The sequence below is a fragment of the Danio aesculapii genome, chromosome 23, assembly GCF_903798145.1.
Source record: "Danio aesculapii chromosome 23, fDanAes4.1, whole genome shotgun sequence".
Classification (NCBI taxonomy): domain Eukaryota; kingdom Metazoa; phylum Chordata; class Actinopteri; order Cypriniformes; family Danionidae; genus Danio; species Danio aesculapii.
The window spans coordinates 8,240,688-8,264,656 of NC_079457.1; the positions used below are offsets into that span (position 1 = coordinate 8,240,688).

General features: G+C 36.8%; 1 protein-coding gene across 1 annotated transcript in view; it reads right to left on the minus strand.

Annotated features, from left to right (window-relative positions):
• tmco4 (transmembrane and coiled-coil domains 4) overlaps positions 1–23,616 on the minus strand; it is a 38,122-nt gene extending 14,506 nt beyond the window's left edge. The window contains 13 exon segments of the mRNA XM_056449796.1: positions 192–309; positions 3,728–3,845; positions 4,069–4,153; positions 6,933–7,069; positions 9,408–9,572; positions 12,279–12,398; positions 18,669–18,812; positions 19,490–19,587; positions 20,444–20,573; positions 21,637–21,664; positions 21,759–21,794; positions 21,796–21,934; positions 23,495–23,616. Coding sequence (XP_056305771.1) covers positions 192–309; positions 3,728–3,845; positions 4,069–4,153; positions 6,933–7,069; positions 9,408–9,572; positions 12,279–12,398; positions 18,669–18,812; positions 19,490–19,587; positions 20,444–20,573; positions 21,637–21,664; positions 21,759–21,794; positions 21,796–21,934; positions 23,495–23,610 — 1,434 coding nt within the window. The 5' untranslated portion in view covers positions 23,611–23,616.
• Positions 23,617–23,969: the final 353 nt, after the last annotated feature.

Here is a 23,969-nt window from a genome sequence, read left to right on the forward strand (position 1 = left end):
TTGTTTTTTGACTCCTAAAGAGCCAGTTGCCATGAAATTGTATTTTATGAATTAAAAATCAACGTCTCAGCTAAAGATCTTGTGTAATGTTTTACTGAAGAAAACAAGTAACCTACTATACATCTTGTATGGGTGGAGGGTGAGTAAAATACTGCTTCTTTAATACGCAATGCACATGTGCGTTTGCTTACCACTGATGACAGATCCACATTGACTATTTTGCGGTCTTTCGAACTGATTGGCTGAAGTCCGGCAACACACAGCTGGACTGATGAACTTCTGTACAGAAATCCAAGCAGCCAATCCCCTCTGAATAAAATCAAAATAAACAGATATTAACAAACATGTTCATGTAGCACTGTGAGTTAAAAAGAAAAAAACAATGTCACGAAGTGTCATATTTGTTAATGTTTGACACATTCTGATACGTTTTAATAAATGAATAAATAAAATACTTCAAATCAGTGATATAAAACTGTTACTGTAAAGTAGGTCAGGGTGGTATGATGGTATATATATCGGTGCAAATTGTCACCCGAAATGAACTTTTATCTATGATTTAAATTCATTCTTTTGGATTACGGACTTGAAAGGTCAAATGCGAGTACAGAATAACGCTGTGTACAATATACCTCACTAAGTCACTTATGTAGCTACAGAACATTAGCTACAGGCTCTACCAACTAACAGCCTCCCCAAAACATGAAGTTCTTGTCTGATACATTAATCAGAATATTTGATAAAAGATTGGCTTTATTTATTTATTTACTTTATATATATATATATATATATATATATATATATATATATATATATATATATATATATATATATATATATATATATATATATATATATATATATATATATATATATATATATATATATATATATTTAGAGAAAAGAAATAAAGAAAATCAAGTCATAATACATTTGACGTACATTATCACAAATTGTTTACAATGACATATTCAGACCATTTTTTCCAGTACTTGTTATACTTTTTTAAATCAAATCTTAGATTAAAAGTCAGTCTCTCCATACAGTGTATTTTCTTTACGATTCCTATCCATTGAGCCCTTGTTGGAGGATCAGCCTGAAACCATTTTGGAGTTATGGCTTTGCTGCTACATACCAAAAGAATTTGAATTAAGTATTTGTCAATAGTTGGAATAATTTCTGGTATTTTCCCAAGGTATAATGTAATAAATGAGTAGTAAAATTCTTCTAAAGTTCTGTTTTTTATTTCAGTCACTATTTCATACCAGAAGGTTTGTATTTTTGGGCAAGCGCAAAAAACGTGAAAATGGTTAGCCATTGAGGTTCCACATTGACTCCAACAAGAGCCCAAACTTTCAGCACCTGTACGCAACGCAGACAGTTTAGGAGTTATGAAGAACCTCATCAGATTTTTCCATCCAAACTCTCTCCAAGCTCTCGAGTTTGTGGTTTTTGCATGTGTGACACATATCTCTCCAGTCTTCCTCTGTTATTTGTTGGTTTGACTCTTTCTCCCATTTTTGTTTTATGTAATTTGATGAATGATTCTTACTGTTTTGTATGCATTCATATAATTTAGAGACCATTTTTTGTTGTTTTCTTTTATGTATGCATCCGCAAATACTGTGATTGAATTAGAATCATCCTTAAATTTATATTTTAATTTTTTTATTAAAGTAATTTCTGACTTGCAAGTATCTGTAAAAGTCCTATTATCTGCTTTATCTATGCTTTTTTTTTTACATTATCACACCCAATCATCCTCCCGCTGGGTCCTAGTGCCTGGCCAATGAGAAATGTATTTAACTACCTATTTAAATAACTCTATTGTGAAATAAATTGTTACAGTGAAATTAAAATTACTCACACCTTAAAGCTGAATTTTGATCATATTTCAAATTAATTTCGATCAAATTATTTTGATGCCATTTTCAAAAGAAATGTCTCTTTAGCCCTTTTTGAGTTTTCAATGCATTTCTCTCATTGATGTACAAGACTATGGTCATGTAATCACTTCTACATTTCTAAACTGAATTTCTAAACTTCTACATTTCTAAACTAAAGCTGAAAACTACTAACTAGGAAACTAGTGCTCTCAACCACAATAAATGCATACAGTAAATTAATAATATAATTCAGAAAAGATGCATTAAGTAGATCAAAGTGACAGTAAGGACAATTATGATTGAACATTTAAGTAAATGTTAATTTATTTATTAATAAAGATATGAAACAACACAACTTTAACATTGGTAATAACAATAATACTGTATTTCTTGAGCAGTAAATTTGAGAAGTATCACGTGACTCTGAAGACAGGAGTAATGATGCAGAAAATCATTTTAAATTTATATTTAAAAAATACTAAAACTATTCACTGTAAAAATGCTGGGTTTCACATAATTCCTTTAGGTTGTCCCAACACAAATCAATAAAAGAGCCCCTATTCTGGGTTTTTGAAAATGACCTTCCATGCAGTGTGTAACATCGCTCTAAGTGAATAAAAACTGAGGTTTAAATCTAGAAGTGCAGCATGTTTAAAGCTATTGATTGTTCATGAAATAGTTGACTCAAAGTTGAATAAACGAATCGAGTTGTTTTCGGATCTTTTGTTTGATCGCATCGACATCGATGCGGTACATCACCAAAACCAGTTTCTTCTTCATCCGGATCACAACATGTAAGTGTAATTAAAATTGTTGCCTCGTTTTGCCTAGTTTGCAAAATATATTTAATTGTGTGTTATAAGTTGTAATCACCCCGAGCGGCTTGTAATCAAATATCAATTATAGATCAATGCTTGTACTGTATCTCGCAGGTTAAATCTGTATGGGCTGTTCACATATCGCGTCCAAAACTACGTTAAAAACGTGACGCGTGCTTCTTCCTTTACCAATTTAAATGCGTTTCTGAACTGGCGATTTCTCTGCCATTTGTCTTTACTATGACCACCATCAGCTGTTCCTCACACACGCCGCGGTCAATTTTCAGAATAGTTCAACTTTTGCCACTGTGTGGATTAATACTGAATGTGTGTCGTTATTACTTGGGGTTAGGTTTAAGTGTAGAGTATATGCTGGTGTTTAACTGCATTGCTTTATTGCATTCCTGCAGTGGGCTCTGTAGCTATTGTAGCCGTGGTGGGCATTTCTTTTTGTCACGTGCTGAACCCAGTCGACCAGTCTCAACAGCTTGGGTCATCAGTCCAATCAGCGCAGATTAGCTTTGCGCAAAGGAGGGGTTTGGGGAAAAAATGACTCGCTGAACGAATCATATGGGAGTTGTTGGGATAATTAGACAAAAATAAAAGCATATAACAAGACAATGAAAGTGTTTTTTGACCTTGCACGCATATCAGCATGTTGTTGGAGACCCCCAAAACAAAAATATGACTGAATAGTTTTTACAAATTTAAGTGGATTGAACATAAAACAATTAAGCGCACCTCCCCCTAAAAAAAACTCAAGAATTGAGTTAATTCAACTAATTTTAAATAAGTACTTTGAACAAGCAGCAAACATAAAAACATTTCAATGTTTCAATTAAAATTAGCCTCTTTTTGCAGAGGCATTTTAAAAGTCCCTAATGACCTCAATTATTTGCATGATAAATAATTTACGTTTAAAGCGCTCAATTGAGCAAACTCTTAAAATAGACAAATATAATGGCCAATTCAACAATTAAAAATGTAAGTAATATAACTGGCGTAAAATTAATACCATCTTACCTGCAATAGCCGTTAACAATCTTCCCAGCAACTACTCTGGATAATCTCTGCCAGGCTTTCTCAGACCCGTCCACAGGAGCTCCCAGCAGCACCACGTCCTCCACCACACCTTCACTACCTGACGATAATAAGAGTCTTTCAGATTCTCATTTACAGCCTCACACCTCTCAGATTCACTCTTTCATTAGCTGACAAAGAGATCACGACTCCAGTCCGGCAGGCAGGAAATTTGGCCATGTTCAGCTCTGTCTTACAGACACTTTTCGGAGAAGCAAGGTCTGAAAGACAAAAGGATCTTCCCACGTTATCTACGACTCATTAAAATGAATGGAAAATCTTACCTTGATCATTAGCCAGCTCCTCAAGGCAGAAGTAGATGACACGAGCTCCCAGGCTAAAGCCGATTAGATTGACAGGACGCTTTCCCTGCATATAGAAGAGAGTGAATAATTGAACACACACACACATATATATATATATATATATATACACATATATATATATATATATATATATATATATATATATATATATATATATATATATATATATATACATATATAAATTAAGGTAACACAATGTTAATGTACACTCACTGGCCACTTTATTAGGTACACCGGGGTCCAACTGCTTATCAACACAAATTTATCAAAAATCAGCCAATCACATGGCAGCAACTTGATGCATTTAGGCATGTAGACATGGTCAAGATGATCTGACGTTCAAACCGAGCATCAGAATGGAAAAGAAAGCTGATTTAAGTGACTTTGAACATGGCATGTTTGTTGGTGCCAGACGTGCTGGTCTGAGTGTGTCTGAAACTGCTGATCTACTGGGATTTTCACGCACAACCATCTCTAGGATTTACAGAGAATGGCCCGAAAAAGAGAAAATATCCAGTGAGCAGCAGTTCTGTGGGCACAAATGCCTTGTTGATGCCAGAGGTCGGAGGAGAATGGCCAGGCTAGTTCGAGCTGATAGAAATTATGGGTTTTATAAAATGACCTTCCACACTGTGCAACACAGCTCTAAGTGAATGAAAACATCCAGGTTTAAATCTGAAAGTGCACCGTGTATTAAAATATAGATTTTTTAAAATAAAAGATTTGACTCAGAGTCATTTAAATGATTTGTTGTTCGCCTGGATCTCTTGCCTGCTCATATCGACGTTGACACGAAACAATACCGAATTTGAATTGCCGGATCCGGTAAAACGTGAACACGCCCTTCCCTTCAAACACTAGTGCTGGTGTGTCTGGCACTGATCATATCTGAAGATGAGAGAACATTAACGAGTGAACATTCTGGTGATTAATGCAATAATCTACCCTGCAGCGAGGGATTCGTCGGCTGTTTGTTAGTCGAAGGACCAGAAAAAACTTTTGATGTATGGGACTTTGTCAGAGCTTGACAGGAACTTTATCGGTACACAGTTTATGGGCCAGTTTCTTCCTCCATTTCACAAGTGTAAGTAAGTGCGATTGAAATGGCTGCCTCCTTGTTTTCTATAGTTTGCAAAATATGTATTTAATTGTGTTTTTCTAATTGTAATTGCTCCACGTGGATTGTGCTGTATCTGGTTAACTCTTTATATTCACATATTGTGTCTAAAACCACTTTGAAAACGCAGTGCGTGCTGCTTCCTTTACAGATTTAAAATTCGTTTGTGAGCTTGCGATCCTCTTGCTGTTTGTCATTGCCATGGCCACCACCAGCTGTTCTTAAACATGTGTGGCGGTCAAGTTTCAAAATAGTTCAGTGGATTATAATTTGTGGATTAATAAATGTGTGCCATGGTTAAGAGTATAGCAATATTTTGGTGTTTAACCGCATTGCTTTAATGCATTCCTGCATTGGGCTCACACATTAGATTAGATTAGATTAGATTCAATTTATTGTCATCACACATGTACAAGTACAAGGCAACGAAATGCAGGTAAATGGAACCCCCCGACCGTGCACAGACATCACAACTCCAGGGAAGACAGGTCACGGGAGGTGGAACAGGAAATAAAATAGTCAGGAAAAAGAGGCAAAAAAAAAGTCCCTCTCACCTTGCTCTTAAGTTAGAGCACCGTGAGATCAGGGATAAGAAAAAGCCCCAGCAATCTAGCACAAAAACACACCGACAAGACATAACATTGCCACAGGGGATGGGAACAGGGGGTGTGGAAATAGTCCGGTAAGGGCGGGCAGCCATCAGGTCCTGCAGCCATGGAGGCGCTGGTCGCAGACCCGCCCACCCTCTCCAGTGGGTGAAAGCATACGAAGGCGTTGGATTTGGGCCAGGAAGTGTCGTGCTGTGTATCTGTGTGTGTGTGTGTGCATAAGCCTGTATAGTCCAACAGGTGTCCTTGACGGGGAGCAGGAATTTCAGAGCGTCTCCTTATCTTGCTATCCGGGAGAAGTTGTTTTCCTCCAGCCGAGGCCGTCTGGCAGGAGAAAAGAAAACTTCTCGTCGAGAAGATGGTGTCAATCGCATTCAGAGACCAGTTGATCAAATCCATAATTCCTTATTTGTTTGGATAGCAGGGCACGGAGAGTCTCAGAGATAGAATAAGACAAAGACAAGAGGACAATATACCCTGCATTCTGACTACTTCAATGTTGATAAGCCATGGTGAGTGTTTCTTTCCGTCTTGCCCTAAACGCAGTCGACCAATCGCAAAAGACTGGGTCATCGGACCAATCAGCGCAGATTAGCATTGTGCTAAGGAGGGATTTGCGAATAAATGAATCTTTGAACGAATCATATGGGAGTCGTTGGGATAATTAGATAAAAATAAATGCGTATTATAAGACAATGAAAGTGTTTTTTGACCTTGAATGCATATCAGCCTGTTGTTGGAGACCCCCAAAAACAAAATATGACCCTTTTAATGCATAATAGGGGCTGTTTAAAGATGCAGAAAAACTGTAATTAATTGTCATTTTTAATCTTTATATTTTGCCACTATTCTTCAACCCACTAGGTCTTGTCAGCAAGAAGCTAAAAATTGCACAGTATAAAAATGAGAACAAAATCTATTGTGCGAACATCCATTGTATCAAGCACATTTCTAAAGGATGAGTGTGAGAGAGTGTGTATTATTACTGACAAGATGTCACAGATACTATTCTCTGAGGATGCCTTTTACCCATAGCAATCCTTCAATTAGTCATTTGAAGCCGTGTTGAGCTGAAAGTTGACTGATATGTCTCTGACCTGCTGTCGGCTGCGAAGGACCTGTGCAAGGTGTTTGCCCACTTCAGCTGAGCGGCTCAAGCAAACTCCCCAAGGGTTGTCGATCACACTGGCCACAGCTAACAGAGATGCAGGCCACGTCAGAGCGGTCACTATCCCTGAGGATGGACCAGAGAAAGAGCAGTCAGGGTGTTAGTGGTGTAACGAATCTCAAATGTCATGGTTTGGATCACATTTTGGTTTTTAAGTCACGGATTGGACTGGCTATTTAATGACATATTTTTGATGGTTGTTTGTCGCCACCTATTGGTTAAATAATGTAAATCCTTAAAATGTGTAGATGTGGCAAACTGTTACCTGAAAGTTCCGTCCCACAGACTTTACAGGAACGCTTTAGTTATTTTCTTAGCAGACTTGAAGCCAATGGAAGTCTTTTATCCACTCTTGGAAAAGTGTAGATGGTGGATTAACATTCACCACGTGATCAGTAATCAGATGTGCCATTATTTGTAGCTTTAGCTGGTTTCTAAAACTAAATCTGTCAGTGTTTAATAAAGGGACTAAGCCGAAAAGAAAATGAATGAATGAATGAATATTGTGATTAGAGCTGTGGTGAAAAATCATTCAAGAAATCGATTGGCATCATTTCTGAGAATTTCAAAATGCATCACTATTCTCTCTTGAATCAATTCTGAGCTTAGTTTTAACAAGAGGTGGCGCTCTAGGCTAGTTTTAACAGCATATGGCGCTCTAGGCTAGTTTTAACAGCAGATGGCGCTGGCTAGTTTCGACTGCAGATGGTGCTCTAGGCTAGTTTCGACTGCAGATGGTGCTCTAGGCTAGTTTCGACTGCAGATGCCGCTCTAGGCTAGTTTTAACAGCAGATGGCGCTCTAGGTTAGTTTTTAACTGTAGATGTCGCTCTAGGCTAGTTTTAACAGCAGATGTCGCTCTAGGCTAGTTTTATCAGCAGATGGCGCTCTAGGCTAGTTTTATCAGCAGATGGCGCTCTAGGCTAGTTTTATCAGCAGATGGCGCTCTAGGCTAGTTTTATCAGCACATGGCACTCTAGGCTAGTTTTAAAAGCAGATGTCGCTCTAGGGCTAGTTTTATCAGCAGATGGTGCTCTAGGCTAGTTTTAACAGCAGATGTCGCTCTAGGCTAGTTTTAACTGCAGATGTCGCTCTAGGCTAGTTTTAACAGCAGATGGTGCTCTAGGTTAGTTTTAACTGCTGATGTCGCTCTAGGCTAGTTTTATCAGCAGATGGCACTCTAGGCTAGTTTTAAAAGCAGATGGCGCTCTAGGCTAGTTTTAACTGCAGATAGTACTCAGGGCTAGTTTTTAACATAAGAAGGCACTTTAGGTTACTTTTATCAGCAGATGGCGCTCTAGGCTGTTAAAATCCAATCAGCAGATGGCGCTCTACGCTAGTTTTAACAGCAGATGGTGCTCTAGGCTAGTTTTAACAGCAGATGGCCCTCTAGGCTAGTTTTAACAGCAGATGGCGCTCTAGGCTAGTTTTAACAGCAGATGGCGCTCTAGGCTAGTTTTAACAGCAGATGGCGCTCTAGGCTAGTTTTAAAAGCAAATGGCGCTCTAGGCTAGTTTTAACAGCAAATGGTGCTCTAGGCTAGTTTTAACAGCAGATGGCACTCTAGGCTAGTTTTAACAGCAGATGGTGCTCTAGGCTAGTTTTAACAGCAGATGGCGCTCTAGGCTAGGTTTAACAGCAGATGGCGCTCTAGGATAATTTTAACAGCAGATGGTGCTCTAGGCTAGTTTTAACAGCAGATGGCGCTCTAGGCTAGGTTTAACAGCAGATGGCGCTCTAGGCTAGTTTTAACAGCAGACGGCGCTCTAGGCTAGTTTTAAAAGCAGATGGAGTTCTAGGCTAGTTTTAACAGCAGACGTTGCAGATGTTTTAAAACTTTTTAAGACCCTGAGCATTTTTTCTGAACAAACACACATTATTTCATCAACCATTCAAGCACAGTGAACCAGCAAAAATGAGTGCACAGATTTGTCAGGAAAACACCCATACAGCCTCTGAATTGATATTATTAATGGGGGAAGAATGGGATTGGATGGTGGTTGGGGCTTGCATGTGAATATCAAGTTTAAAAAGAACAGCATTTAAGAAAAAAACTAAATAAAAATCTTTTACAACAGTTTAAAACATCTTTTCCGTCACACAATTTGAAGCATTCTTGCAGGACAAAAGTATTAATTTTATCTTTTATCCGCATCAATCTGAAAGTGTGTGGGAGAGAATGTTGCCGCTGGTCAAAAGCACAAGAACCACTCAGCAAAACAATAGAAATTTCAGCACAGTCTCGTCAATCATTTTAACACACTCATGCATGAAACTCAACTATAGCATTTCTACTGTTTTAGACACATCTCTTCAAAAAAAGAATGGGAACTTTAATAATAAAGCCAGAGAAAAAAGTATGAGACATGCTTATTTGTGTTTTATAACAGCAAAATCAAACCTACCTGAAAGCACGGTATATTTTAAGGCCTCTTGCGCTACGACGCTAACAAGCCCATCCCATAATGAGTCCAGAATAGAGCCCAGGTCCTTTAAATACCGCGATTCCCATTTTAGACAGTACTGCTCACCACAGGCTCCTAGACTGGACCAGGGAGCCTGAAACGAACCTGTCATAAGAAAATTTATTAATTGTTATTACATAACATTTTTTATGGGCGCTCGAGGCTGCAGAAGGCAATATAGGCTCATTTTAACAGCAGATGGTGCTCTAGGCTAGTTTTAACAACAGATGATGCTCTAGGCTAGTTTTTAACCAGCAGATGTCGCTCTATGCCAGTTTTAACAGCAGGTGGTGCACTAGGCTGGTTTTTAACAGCATAAGGCACTCTAGGCTAGTTTTTACCAATAGACGGCTCACCTAAAGCAGGCAAGTTTTTAAACAGCAGATGGCGCTCTAGACTAGTTTTTACAGCAGCCAGCGCTCTAGGCTAATTTTGACAGCAGATGTCACTCTAGACTAGTTTTTTTTTTCCAGCAGATGGCAATCTAGGCTAGTTTTAAACCAGCAGATGGCCCTCTAGGCTAGTTTTTTCATCATACTTGCATAACATTCTTGCTTATCTGCTTGTTTTGAATGCTTTTATTGAGTTTTGTTGGTTATAGTTTTACTCATCATTCATTTCAACTTAACGTTAATAATATCATAGAAAATCATGTATACTGTACCTAGGATGCCTTCAGGGTGTGTAAATTATGGGTTAATCATCAATTTCAACTATCCATTTAAAAGGCACAATAGTTAAGGTATTTTATTGTTAAAAACGTTTGAAAAAAGGTATACTTTTTTGCTGACTTACACTTGCACTTATATCATACCAAATGATTAAAAGGAATGTCCAGATTTTAACTAGTGAGACAGAGTGTGCTGTGTGTTCATGCAATTAACTTCACACGCTACTAAAAGTCCATGACCTTTCCAAGACTTTCAATAAAATTTTCATGACCTAATGTTTCTTGTAATGTCTACGTATATGTGGTTAAATTTATTACAGCATGTCATAAAACATGCAACAATCTATTTAGTTACAATTTATTTTTATATTTATGTAAAATGCATTTAGATAATGCTTACATAACTAAGAGAATGTGATTCCACACTCATGGCATCATCAAAATAGTTCTTTGTTTGTCATGAATACACTCCCTCTAGTGGCGAAAATGATGAACTGTGCCCTTAAAGGGCATCTATGGTAAAAAATCTACTTTTCAAGCTGTTTGGACAGACATATGTGTATGTATGGTGTATAGACCATCATATTGGGGTGATATAAGCACACCCAGTGCTTTTTTTTTTCAATTTAACAACATAAAAAACGGTGGACCAATTGGAGCGGTTTTCAAACCGACCGCAACTTTAAGTAGGAGTGCGGTCCACCTGCCCACCAATATTGATTGACAGGCGCGTCATCTTATCCTCAGTTTGTTGACTCATGTCCGCATTTTCAGTGCGAGTCGAAGCAATATCACTAAAGGAACACCCTTGCTCTATTTTTAGATGCAAGGCTCATTGGGCTCAACACAAGATCAATATTCTCCACATTATCGCTCCAATCGGAATTATTGGTTGTATCTTTAGGTAGGTTTGCAAACATGTGTACTTCTCATTGAGTCTACCTTATACTTCAGCCGTTTGCATTTCTCGCGATCCCAGACGCTCCCTGTGATCTTAACTAGCATGCTTTTTAGAATTCTAAACATCGGTTTCTGACAGGGTACATTCAAGTCGGCGGCTGGGCGCCGCGGACCGCTGCAGAAACCTATGTTTAGAATTCAAAAATGCGTGGCGCGACGATTCAGGACACTTCATGTTTCTGCCGCGCCACAGAGAGTGTCTGGTGTGCCGTGTCGCGGCTTCGAGCAGCGCATCCGGTGCCTCAGTCAAAGTTAATTTAGTGTGTGTGGTTATTAGTTTCTGTGTACAAGCTCGGCACTTGAAACTAGCACACAGTTGGCTGTAAAACTGTACAAAGACACAAATGATTTTGTACTCTCTGCTTGGTCTGTGTCAGAGTCGTACATGTACGACTGAATGCGGATCCTCTCCTTCTCTAAGTCTGCCTGTCTGTGTTGCAAACACAGAGCGGGAGAGCTCATGGCTCCGCCCCCTTGTTACGTTGGGCGGGAAGCCAAAACTAATTTACATGTGAAGCAACACACCCATAAATCAGCGAACTGTGGACACGCCCCCAACATGACACTTTTTTAACACAATATGTGTTTAAAACAATCTGAATTGTGTTTTAAACTGAACCTAAACTGGCACACTCAGAAGAACCATAATATTAATATTAAATCATAAAAAAGAGGTCTACTATGTGCCCTTTAATGTTGCAAAATCACATTTATTTTCACATGCTGTACATTTTCGTTGCCTCTCTGATTGATTTCCACTTTCATTCATTTAATCATTTCCTTCGGCTCAATCTCTGATTTTTTAGGGGTCGGCACATTTCTCACAAAACAGAAAACTATTCCAGCATGTTTTACACAGCGGATGTCCTTCCAGCCGCAACCCAGTACTGGGAAATACCCATACACTCTCACATTCACACACTCATACACTACAGCCAATTTAGTAATTAATTCACCTATAGCGCATGTGTTTGGACTATGGGGGAAACCGGAGCACCTGGAGGAAATCCACACCAGCATGAGGAGAACATGCAAACTCCACACAGAAATGCCTACTGGCCCAGGGACTTGAGCCAGCAACCTTGTTGCTGTAAGGCGACATTGCTAACCACTGAGCCACCGTGCCGTCTCGATTTCCGCTTTCTACAGATTTAATGATGATTGGTAATTGGTACACTTACTGTATTTGCCGCTGCACAGCCAGCCAGTCACGGCTATGGTGAGATGAAGATGCTTTCCAGAGCTCATCGGAAGAAACTCAAACTCCTCGATAGCACCAACACGCTTGTTCATTTTATAGCCTGCAATAATTTGTCAAATATACTCAATTGTGACCATGTTCAAATATACAACCATAAACATACAGTTAAAGTCAGAATTATTAGCCCCCTGTTTATCCCCCCCCCCCCCATTTCTGTTATCAGCACATTTCTAAGCATAATAGTTTTAATAACTAATTTCTAATAGCTGATTTCTTTTATCTTTGTCATGACGACAGTAAATAATATTTTACTAAACATTTTTCAAGATACAAGTATTCAGTTTAAAGTGACATTTAAAGATTTACTTGATTTAATTAGGCAAGATGGGAAAAACAAATAAAAACTGCTTTCTCCAGAAGAAAAAATATAGGAAATACTGTGAAAAATTCCTTACTCTGTTAAACATCATGTGGGAACTATTTAAAAAAGAAAAAAAATTCATCATTTTGACTTCAATTGTATATGTAATGTACGTAAAAGTAATGTTTAGCAATGTGGAAAACCTATCAAAGCATCTCTAATAAAAATGAAGTTTCTCAAGAAGAAAAACAGTGTCGGAAAATATAGATACAGTACTAAAAATGTACTTAAGCAAAAGTGAAAAACACAATTAAGTACAATTCCTGAGAAAAAACAAACAAACTACTCAATTTCAGTAATTTGAGTTTTTCATTCAGTCATTTTCATTCGGCTTATTCCCTTATTTATCAGGGGTCGACACAGCGGAATGAACCACCAACTATTTCTCTATATGTTTTAAGCAGTGGATGCCCTTCCAGCTGCAACCCAGTACTGGGAAACACCCATACACACTTGTTTTCGCGCGCACACACACTCATACACTACGGCCAATTTAATTTATCCAATTCATCTATAGCGCATGTGTTTGGACTGTGGGGGAAACCGGAGCACCAGGAGGAAACCCACGCCAACTCGAGAATAACATGCAAACTCCACACAGAAATGTCTACTGGCCCAGCTGGGATTTGAACCGGCGACCTTCTTGCTTTAAGGCGACAGTGCTAACCACAGAGCCACTGTATTTGAGTTTTTGTAATGTATTATTTTACACCACTAACAAAAACTAACAAAGTCTCAGAAGTTTGAAACCATACGAGGGTGAGTTATTATTGACAGAATTAAATTTTTTGGGTGAACTAACCTTTTAATCTGCTCACCTACACTGTAAAAACCCAACAGTCAACTTTATCAAATGAAATGAGTGTAGTTAACTCAAACTCTACTAAAAGTATTTCTACTCATTTGAAAAGAGTTTTGACTCTGGCAATGAGTTAATTAAGCACCTCGTTCCTTCAACTTAAATGGAGTACGTTCACAGTACTCAGATTCGTTTTTAACTCAAATAGTTAGTAGCAATCGGTTTCCTCAAACGGTTTGAGTTTCCTTAACTTACTGGGTTTTACTGTGCTCAAATTACTTCATTTACTGTATAGATCAAGTTAACACTACTCATTAGGATTTGTTTTTGAACTTAAATGGTTTGTTGCAATCGGTTTCCTCAAATGGTTTGAGTTACCTTAACTTTTTGGGTTTTACAGTATATTAGCTATATAACTGCAAGTTAACTATGTTTATATTTAGTAACTTTAACTGTTAAAAGCCATGCGTTACTAGCAATTAGTTATTATACTTTATACAACAGTTCTGTCTGGTTCTCGAATCTAATTGGCTGATAGCCTTGATATATTTAAGTAATATCAGCACCCGTACAGCCTCTTTACCCTTTGTGTATTACTCCGCCCCATACAGCCAGCAACAAGCAGAGACACTACAGTTTGACAAATATTACTGCTGTTAGACAACAAAATATACTTTTAGTCGAGGCTTTAGTCGAGACTGTTGTTATTTAGATAGCAAGTATGCAGTTTATTTGTAAGAATAGTGCCTATTTTAAAATATTTACAATTTCTGAGAGAGCTCGTCGGCAGCCATCAACCTGCCATAGTATAGTAGACCAAAGACGGTTGACGTTTTCTATCCACAATATGGCGACAGAAACACATAATAAGCCCTTATGCTTAGAAGCTTATAACAGTCTGATTTCTAACAATAGCAGATCAAATCATTATTAAACTGGTAAGCATACCAACATTCCCGTTTTTCCTGGGAGTATCCGTATTTCAGACCAATCTCCTGCAACCATCCCGTTTTTTATTTCTTCCGGAAAACTCCCGGTAAATTTCACCCACCCACTTTGGTACCACTTTGGTACAGTCTGCAAACACCCCCGGGTTGCCAACTTGAGTACAGTACCCGATCGCAGCGGCCGCCCAAAACCCGCTGCATCCTATCCTGGTTCTTAACAGTGTTCACCCCCGAACACCTCCTCCTCCCAGTCTCTCGGATTTTCAGAGACATGTTGGCAGGTTAGATGATCTCTTACTTTTGTATGTTGTAGTGCTGTATTTATACCGATTTGCTCGCATAACAGGAATGTGTGTTGTGTTGGCAGAAAGAAAGAAGCAAAGTCTGCAAGTGTTGAGCGTTTTTCCTTAACACAAACACAGCAGCAGTCTGGTAGTGATTGCGTTGCTGTTTTTGGGCTTAATTATTGTGATATCCCGATTGCAACAGAGAAATACCGTAGAATGTAACACTGTAAGAAGATATCTCTAGTCTTATAATCTTAAAGTGTGAGCAAAATCAGCTGTTTTGTCATCACTTTAAACATTAGGCTACAGAGAGTCATTCAAACACTAGCTCTAAAGTGGCGTTGGTGAATTAGTAACGGCTTCTGCTGTTTTGACATCGGCTGCAGATGTGAATGAATGGCGGAAGAAAGTAGTTCCTAATAAAAAGGGGTTTTCAGACTCTTTGTGTTTGATTTTCTTATTAATATACACGATTGTGCTGTCGAACTGTTGTGTAAAAGTAATATCACACTCGTAGCAGTGAGATATGGCTGTACTGTATATAAGCACTGCCAACGCATGCCTCCCACCAGTGCTGATATACAGCCATATCTCACTGCTACGAGTGTGATGTTGCTCATATATTATACTAACTTTATACTAATAAAGTTAAGATAACTAATAACCTTGACTTTTCCCAATTTGACAGTAATACAATAATCTACACCTTTTGAAAAGCGCTATACAAATAAATTTGAATTGAACTGAATTGAATCTGCAAACAGAAAAAAACAGCGTGCACATACATACATACACAAGCTCCACTTTAAGAACTATACCCTATAAGAAAAAATATCAAGCAACTCCAACAACCTTGAGCTCGGCACACTTTGAATAGCAGCTGACAATGTGCTCTGCTGGAAATCAAGATTGTATAAAACTCTATTTGAAGTAGAAGACGAGCTGCGACTTCATTATTGTCATTTTGCTTATTCATTTGCTCCTCTTTTGATTCTTTAGCACGTGCTGATTAAACGTGGCATTGAAAGGCTTGCAGGAATCATGCAAGAGATGAATTGAAGCACTTAGTGGAACAGACTCTTCTACGGACAGACTGAATTGAAGTCATGTTATGATGTTAATTCAATAAATTAATGAATAAAAAGGTATGAGGAATAAATGATATCTTCAGCTCTTGGACAATTTGTTCATTCTCACAATTCCCAATAACCTTCAGGAGTTTTAGTGTTTTTATTGTTTCATTTTTATGTCACTTCTACAGTATCGCTGAGATCCTGCTGCAGTTTTTAATATTGGTTAACATTAGTTTTTAATGCTTTCTGTTGGGATTTTAATTTCAGTTTAAATCATTTTGTGCTTTTTATCACTTTATTTATATATTTTGTCTGTATAATTTTCTTATTACTTTACTATAAGTTATCATCAAATCATTTTTATTTTAAATTAAGATCTAGATTTATTTAATGTTAATAAAAATGCTTAAAACCTTTTTCAACAATTAACCTGTAAGAACACAAATTATACAGTAAAGTTCTATAAATGGATAATAATAATAATAATAATAATAATAATAATAAATTTAATAACTAATAATTTAAGGTATAAATATTTTTTTATTTCCATTTAATTACCAAATTTTCTTTAGTCAACATGAAAAAATTTAAGTAACATAATAAGCTTAATACTCCACAGCATGGTTGCCAGGCAATAGAGGAAAATAATGTAATAATATACATTTTAACAAATTTTTTATCATAATTATGTGTATATCAGCAATTTTAAAAGCCAGAAAAATAGTATTATATTTAATAAAAATAATAGCAACAGTAATAATTAGAAGCTTAATTTTAATATTTCTCTATATTATTCTTATATGAAAATAATGTATTCTGGCTTGACTGTGTGTTTGTGTATGTGCGTGTGTTTGTGTGTGTGTGTGTGTGTGTGTGTGTGTGTGTGGTGGTGTAATGGATCACAAATCTGATGGTTCGGATGACGTTATGATTTTTTTAGTCACAGATTGGACCATTTTTCAGATCAGCCAAAACAGAGAGGTGACAAATGTAATTTGCTTTCCATTTATTACAAAAATATTATTGCAACAGCACTGCTGGTTTTAACAAACAGAACTTAAAATCTTTAATTTTATAAAAAATAAAATGAAGAAATAATCAGCTGAATACAAATAAATAGTAAAATATTCAGTACTGTGAAAAACTCACTGTTATTACTACTGTTGCTGATAACGCTAAATGTAGAAATCTAACATAATAATTTGTACAACCCATATTTATTTTCAGTCTCATTTTGAATAAATGGATCAGTTATTCACTCATAAAACGTCATGCTTTATTGCTAGATGGATCATTTTTGAAGAATTATTCAGTGGCATATTTTAAATGTCTGGCTGTCGCCACCTATTGGTTAAATAATGTAATTGCTGCCTACAACTTTCATTTGAGCATATGACGGTGATTTTAATCTTTACTATAAACATTAGTGGTTATATCTAAACTATAAACTGTTATCCCAGTACTCCTGCGTTATTTGATTGTTTGTAACTTCATAAGAAACTCAAAGGACTAAAGACTCAATCGATTTCTTCATTTTTGCGTTTTTTTAAACAGATTTGAATGCAGCAATTCGAAGGATTAATAAACAAATGCAAATTACCATCATTTATAATTTATGTTGCGTAAATGTTGAGATCCTGATCTAATAATGATTATTCATGCAGTTTACACTGAATGGATTAACGCAGATTAAACAAGTAGTGACAGAAAACACCTTTAACGAAACCCACCACACCCCGAATAACCTACCGTGGCTTTTTCTGTCATCGTTACATTTTTTCTGGGAAAACGAAATGCTTTCATACATGTGATTTGAATGATGCGAGAGGTGATCTCTCTGTGATTTTTACAAATTTAGGATCTACAAGTAAAAAAAAAATTTATTAATCCACGGGTCACGTGTGTTACGAACTGTGGGTTGTGATTAGCCCCCCTTTAATTTTTTTTTCTTTTTTAAATATTTCCCAAATTATATTTAACAGATTCAGGAATTTTTGACAGTGTGTCTGATAATATTTTTTCTTCTGGAGAAAGTCTTATTTGTTTTATTTCAGCTAGAATAAAAGCAGATTTAAAAAAAAAAAAAAAACAATTTTAAGGTCAAAATTATTAGCCCCTTTAAGTTATTTTTTTCCCGATGTCTACAGAACAACCCATCATTATACAAGAACTTGCCTAATTACCCTAACCTGCCTAGTTAAACTAATTAACCTAGTTAAGCCTTTAAATGTCACTTTAAGCTGTATAGAAGTGTTTTGAAAAATATCTAGTCAATTATTATTTACTGTCATCATGGCAAAGATAAAATAAATCAGTGATTAGAAATGAGTTATTAAAACTATTATGTTTAGAAATGTGTAGAAATGTCTCTCTGTTAAACAAAATTGGGGGAAAAAATAAAATGGGGCTAATAATTCTGACTTCAACTGTGTACATTATATATACACATCACATACATATATACTGTATAATATATAATATATATATGTATATATATATATATATATATGTATATATATATATATATATATATATATATGTATATATATTATTATATATATATATATATGTATATATATATATATATATATATGTATATTATATATATATATAATATAATATATATATATATATATATATATATATATATATATATATATAAATAAATCATCATTATAATCAACATTATAATTATATAATTAACCAATCTATTAGTATGTTTACTAAAAAATTTAAGTATGAATAATTTTAAGGTAACAATATTTAGTGCATTGGCCACTTCGGAGTAAAAAAAAACTATTGTAATGAATGTTTTAAAACTTAGAAATGAGCATTGAGCTCACCTGTTAATCCAGCACCTGCAGCTCCAAACAGTGAGGCCATGATGGCGATACCTGTGGCTGATCCCAGAACAGCGGCTCCACCTGCACCCAGCACTGCTCCAGCTCCAGCAGCCACCAGAGGAGCCGCCAATCCTCCTGTAACCCCTGAAAAAACACACACACACACACACACAAATAAAGATATAAAGAATCATATAAAGAAACTTGATAATTAAATATCTCTAACCAACATATAAATTATAATAAAGAAGGGCAGCATGGTGGCTCAGTGGTTAGCACTGTCGCCTCACAGCAAGAAGGTTCCTGATTTGAGTCCCGACTGGGTCAGTTGGCATTTCTGTGTGGAGTTTGCACGTTCTCCCCAGGCTCGCGTGGGTTTCCTCTTGGTGCTACGGTTTACCCCACAGTCCAAAGACATGCGCTATAGGTGAATTGAATAAACTGAATTGGCCGTAATGTTTCCCAGTGCTGTGTTGCGGCTGGTAGGGTATCCGCTGCGTAGAACATATGCTGCATAAGTTGGCGGTTCATTCCGCTGTGGCGACCCCTAATTAATAAAAGGACTAAGCCAAAGAAAATGAATAAATTAATAATAAAGAAATAATAAATTAATAAATTCTAAATTAATGATCCTTTAAATGGCCCCCCAATAAACAAAAAAGCAAATCCCAAAATGCTTAATTATCCTAAATAAACTTGATTTAATCAATCAACCAACCAATCAAATCAACTAATCAACCAACCAATCATTTAAAATCAAGCTTTATTTCCTCCATGCGTGTCTTTATTAACATTGTTCTTCCCTTGACATTCACACTCACCGATGACTGTCCCTCCGCCCACAGTGGCCAGCCCGATGAGCAGGTACCGCCGCAATTTACGACCTCGCTCTTTCTTCTGCCTCCTGGAAGACTCTTCTCTGTGGAGGGAAAGTCAATCTGATTCATGACAGGCTCCAATGTGAAAATGAATAAGCACCAAACTGAAAGGAAAAACCTTGACCCTTGCATACTCCGCATACTGCATTGCACATCACACAAATTAAAGACAGAATGAACAAAAGCATTCGAAGCTTGTGTTCATGTCAAACATACTGGTGTGCTTTCATTGCTTGTGCATTGAGACTGATGAGCATGCAGTATATCTGTCTGATCGGCGTTAGGACATTAGATACAATTACTCTATAACATACTCACTGACTACTTTAGTAAGTACATCCGTCCAACTGTAATAATCAGCCAATCACATGGCAGCAATGCATTTAGGCATGTAGACATGGTCAAGAAGGTCTGCTGCAGCATCAGAATGGGGAAGAAAGGTGATTTAAGTGACTTTAAACGTGTTATGGTTGTTGGTGCTAGATAATTTGGATAATATGGATAATTTTTATTTTATTTTACTTTTTCAATCAGTCAATTAATTTAACTATATATATATATATATATATATATATATATATATATATATATATATATATATATATATAATATATATATATATATATATATATATATATATAGTTAGATTAATTGACTGGTTGAAAAAGTAAAATAAAATAAATTTATCCATAGATTAGCCCACTCTAAAAACTGTCGACAGAGGCAGTCCTAATCTGTATCGACTTTTCCTTTGTGAATGTACAGATGGAAATAATCTTGTGTAAAATAATCCATCCAGCAGTGAAATCAGCAAGCAGCTCTTGCTGAAAACCTCCCTAAAACCCTGTACGGAGGCAGCAGCTGATGATGATGATGATGGGAGGAAGAGTCACTCACGCGCTCTCCTCTCCTGCCTCTCTCAATTTCTCTCCGAGAGTCTCTTCAAAATCCTCCAGCTGCTGTTGGGTCACTCGCAGCAAACAGCTGACATGGCGAATCAGCACACGGGCACGGGCATCATACTGTCCTGCAGAAGGACAATCCACAAGCCGTCAAATACCTTATAATGTAAAATTTTTGGTTTAAATTCTATGTACAGATAATGTACATGACTATAAATCTATCTATCTATCTATCTATCTATCTATCTATCTATCTATCTATCTATCTATCTATCTATCTATCTATCTATCTATCTATCTATCTATATATATATATATATATATATATATATATAATCTATTATCATTTTTCTCTGACTCTTGTGTGTATGCTCAGAAATTTTACTTTTATAGTGACGAATAAGTTCTTTTCATTGCCTTTAAAGTGAAATATTTGAACATAAACCTTGGAGACTGAGGAAAAAAAAAAAAAAAAAAAAAAAATATATATATATATATATATATATATATATATATATATATATATATATATATATATATATATATATATATATCTATATATGGTCAGGTTCATAAATATTGGGACATTGACACAGTTCTAATATTTTTGGCTCTATACACCAACACAATGGATTTGAAATGAAACCAACAAGATTGCTTTAACTGCAGACTGTCAGCTTTATTTCGAGGGTATTTACAGTTCAGGTGCACGCTGTGGAATTAAAACAGTTTGCATATACAAGCTTCCCACTTGTTAAGGGTCCAAGAGTAATGGGAAATAATAATAATCATAAATCAAACTTTCACTTTTTAATACTTGGTTGCAAATCCTTTGCAGTCAATTACAGCCTGAAGTCTGAAATGCACAGACATCACGAGACGCTGAGTTTCATCCCTGGTGATGCTCTGTAACCAAGTATTAAAAGGTCTGCAGTTAAAGCACATCTTGTTCGTTTCATTTCAGATCCATTGTGTTGGTGTACAGAGCCAAAAATGTTAGAATTGTTTAGAAATGTTGTAAAAATAAAATAAAATATGTATTACTTTGGAGGTTCAAGTATATTCATTATTTTAAATAATAAATCACTTATAAACTAGTGTTGTAGAATAAAAGATATTGCGATGCAAATTTTCATTAAATTTAAACAGTTTACTGATCCTGAAATTGAGTGTGTAACAGCAACTCACCATCTTTAACTGAGAATGACACGAGATCCTGTAAAACAAAAACAGTGTTATACAAGCAAACATCACAAACATTGATTTGCATAAGCATCGCAGTCGTCAGATGTGTGATCTAACGTCTGTACCTGAGTGATGGGTAAAGCTCCCGCTCTGAGCAGCGGGCTCTGCTTGAAGGATGGAGAGAAAGGTGTCAGAGCCTTCGAACCCGAGCCCTGTCAGAAACGCCTGCATCACTGGCATCACAGACTCATCCAGATTCAGCCACTGCACCAGAGCCTCCAGATACGACTCACGAAAACTCCTGCATTGAGAAAACAACCCCAAACCTCAATAAATGTGTGGGAAGTTCATTTTAAAAGACTTTGAATCAACAAGGACGCATGAAATAGATTAAAAGTGCTAGTAAAGTTATAATATTACAATATATACACAAACATGCAATATTCTGCAATATCAGCCCTCGTACAGCCTCTTCACCCTTCTGTATTACTACAAACACAGTGACAGCAGATCAATAAACTTACTACAGTTTGACAAAAATAGCAGCTGTTGGACAACGTAATGTACTTTCGAGGCTTTTAGATGAGAATGTAGTTTGTTTAGATTGCAAACTATGCAGTTTATTTATAAGGAAAATGCCTATTTTAAATATTTATCGTTTCAGAGATGCAGTGCATTAGTATCCATCAGCCTGTCATACTGAGCAGAGCAAAGACAGTTGACATTGTCCATCCATAAAATGTAATATAATATTATTTCCTATTATAATTTTCTTGAGAAGAAGTCTTTTTTTGTTTGGCTTGGCTGGAATAAAATAATAAAATATTGATTTATTTTTAATCTGGCAAAAGTCAATATTATGACCCCCCTTAAGGAAATATTATTTCAATAGTTACAAACAACCCAGTGTGTCCAATGACTTGCCTATTAACCTAGTTAAGCCTTTAAATTTCTCTTTAAGCTGAATAATAGTTCATCATTTTATTTTCCTTCAGCTTAGTCTTAATTTCAGAGGTTGCCACAGCAGAATGAACCGCCAACTATTCTGGCATTATGTTTTACGCAGCGGATGCCCTTCCATCTGCAACCTAGTACTGGCAAAGATCAATACACACTGATTCACACACACGCACGCACGCACGCACGCACGCACACGCACGCACACGCACGCACGCACGCACAGCACGCACGCACGCACACACACGCACACGCACACACGCACACGCACACGCACACGCACACGCACACACACACGCACACACACACACACACACACACACACCACACACACACACACACACACACACTTCATACACTAGGGCCAACTGAGTTTATTAAATTTACCTGTAGTGCATGTCTTTGAACTGTGGCAGATACTGGAGTACCCGGAGGAAACCCACGCCAACACGAGGGGAACATGCCCAGCCGGCACTTGAACCAGCAACCTTCTTGCTGTGGGGTGACAGTGCTAACCACCGAGCCACCGTACTCATTCATTTTCTTTGTGGCTTAGTGCTTTTATTAATCAGGGATCACCACAGCTGAATGAACTGCCAACTTTTCCAGCATATGTTTTACACAGTGGATGCCCATCCAGCTGCAACCCAGTACTGGGAAACACCCTACGCACTCATTCACAAACATACACTACAGCCAATTTAGTTTATTAAATTCACCTATACCGCATGTCTTTGGACTGTGGGGGAAACCGGAGCACCTGAAAGAAACCCACGCCAACACGGGGAGAACATGCAAACTCCACACAGAAATGCCAACTGACCCAGCCGGGACTCAAACCAGTGACCTTCTTGCTGTGTCGCCCCCCTTTAGCATACTTATGATGATTATAAATTATTATTACTTTTGTTCAGACCCATGAAACAGCTGACCCAGAGACACTCCACATAACCCAGCGTAAGCAAATCGTCCTGGTTCACTCAGCTGTCGGCCAAACACGTCTCTGCCGATGACCGTCATGTTTCTGTCCTCTCGATCTGTAACGATAACAATGGCAAAATGTAAAAATTAATATGGTAATTACATACTTTTAACATCAAATACAAATCTAGTCCTTCACATTTTCATTGCATGTTTATAATCGAGATTCAAGAAGAGGTCAGTCGTCCTTTCATTCTATAAACGGGTGACATTTGTGTTTACAGCACTTGATGAGATGTACAAAACATGTCCTACAATATGATTCCAAAAGCTTAAACTTATTAATTCAAGGGTTTTTGTTTACATGATATATGATAAAATACATTATTAAAGAGTAGCAATTTTTTATTCATTCATTTTCTTGTCGGCTTTGTCCCTTTATTAATTTGGGGTCGCCA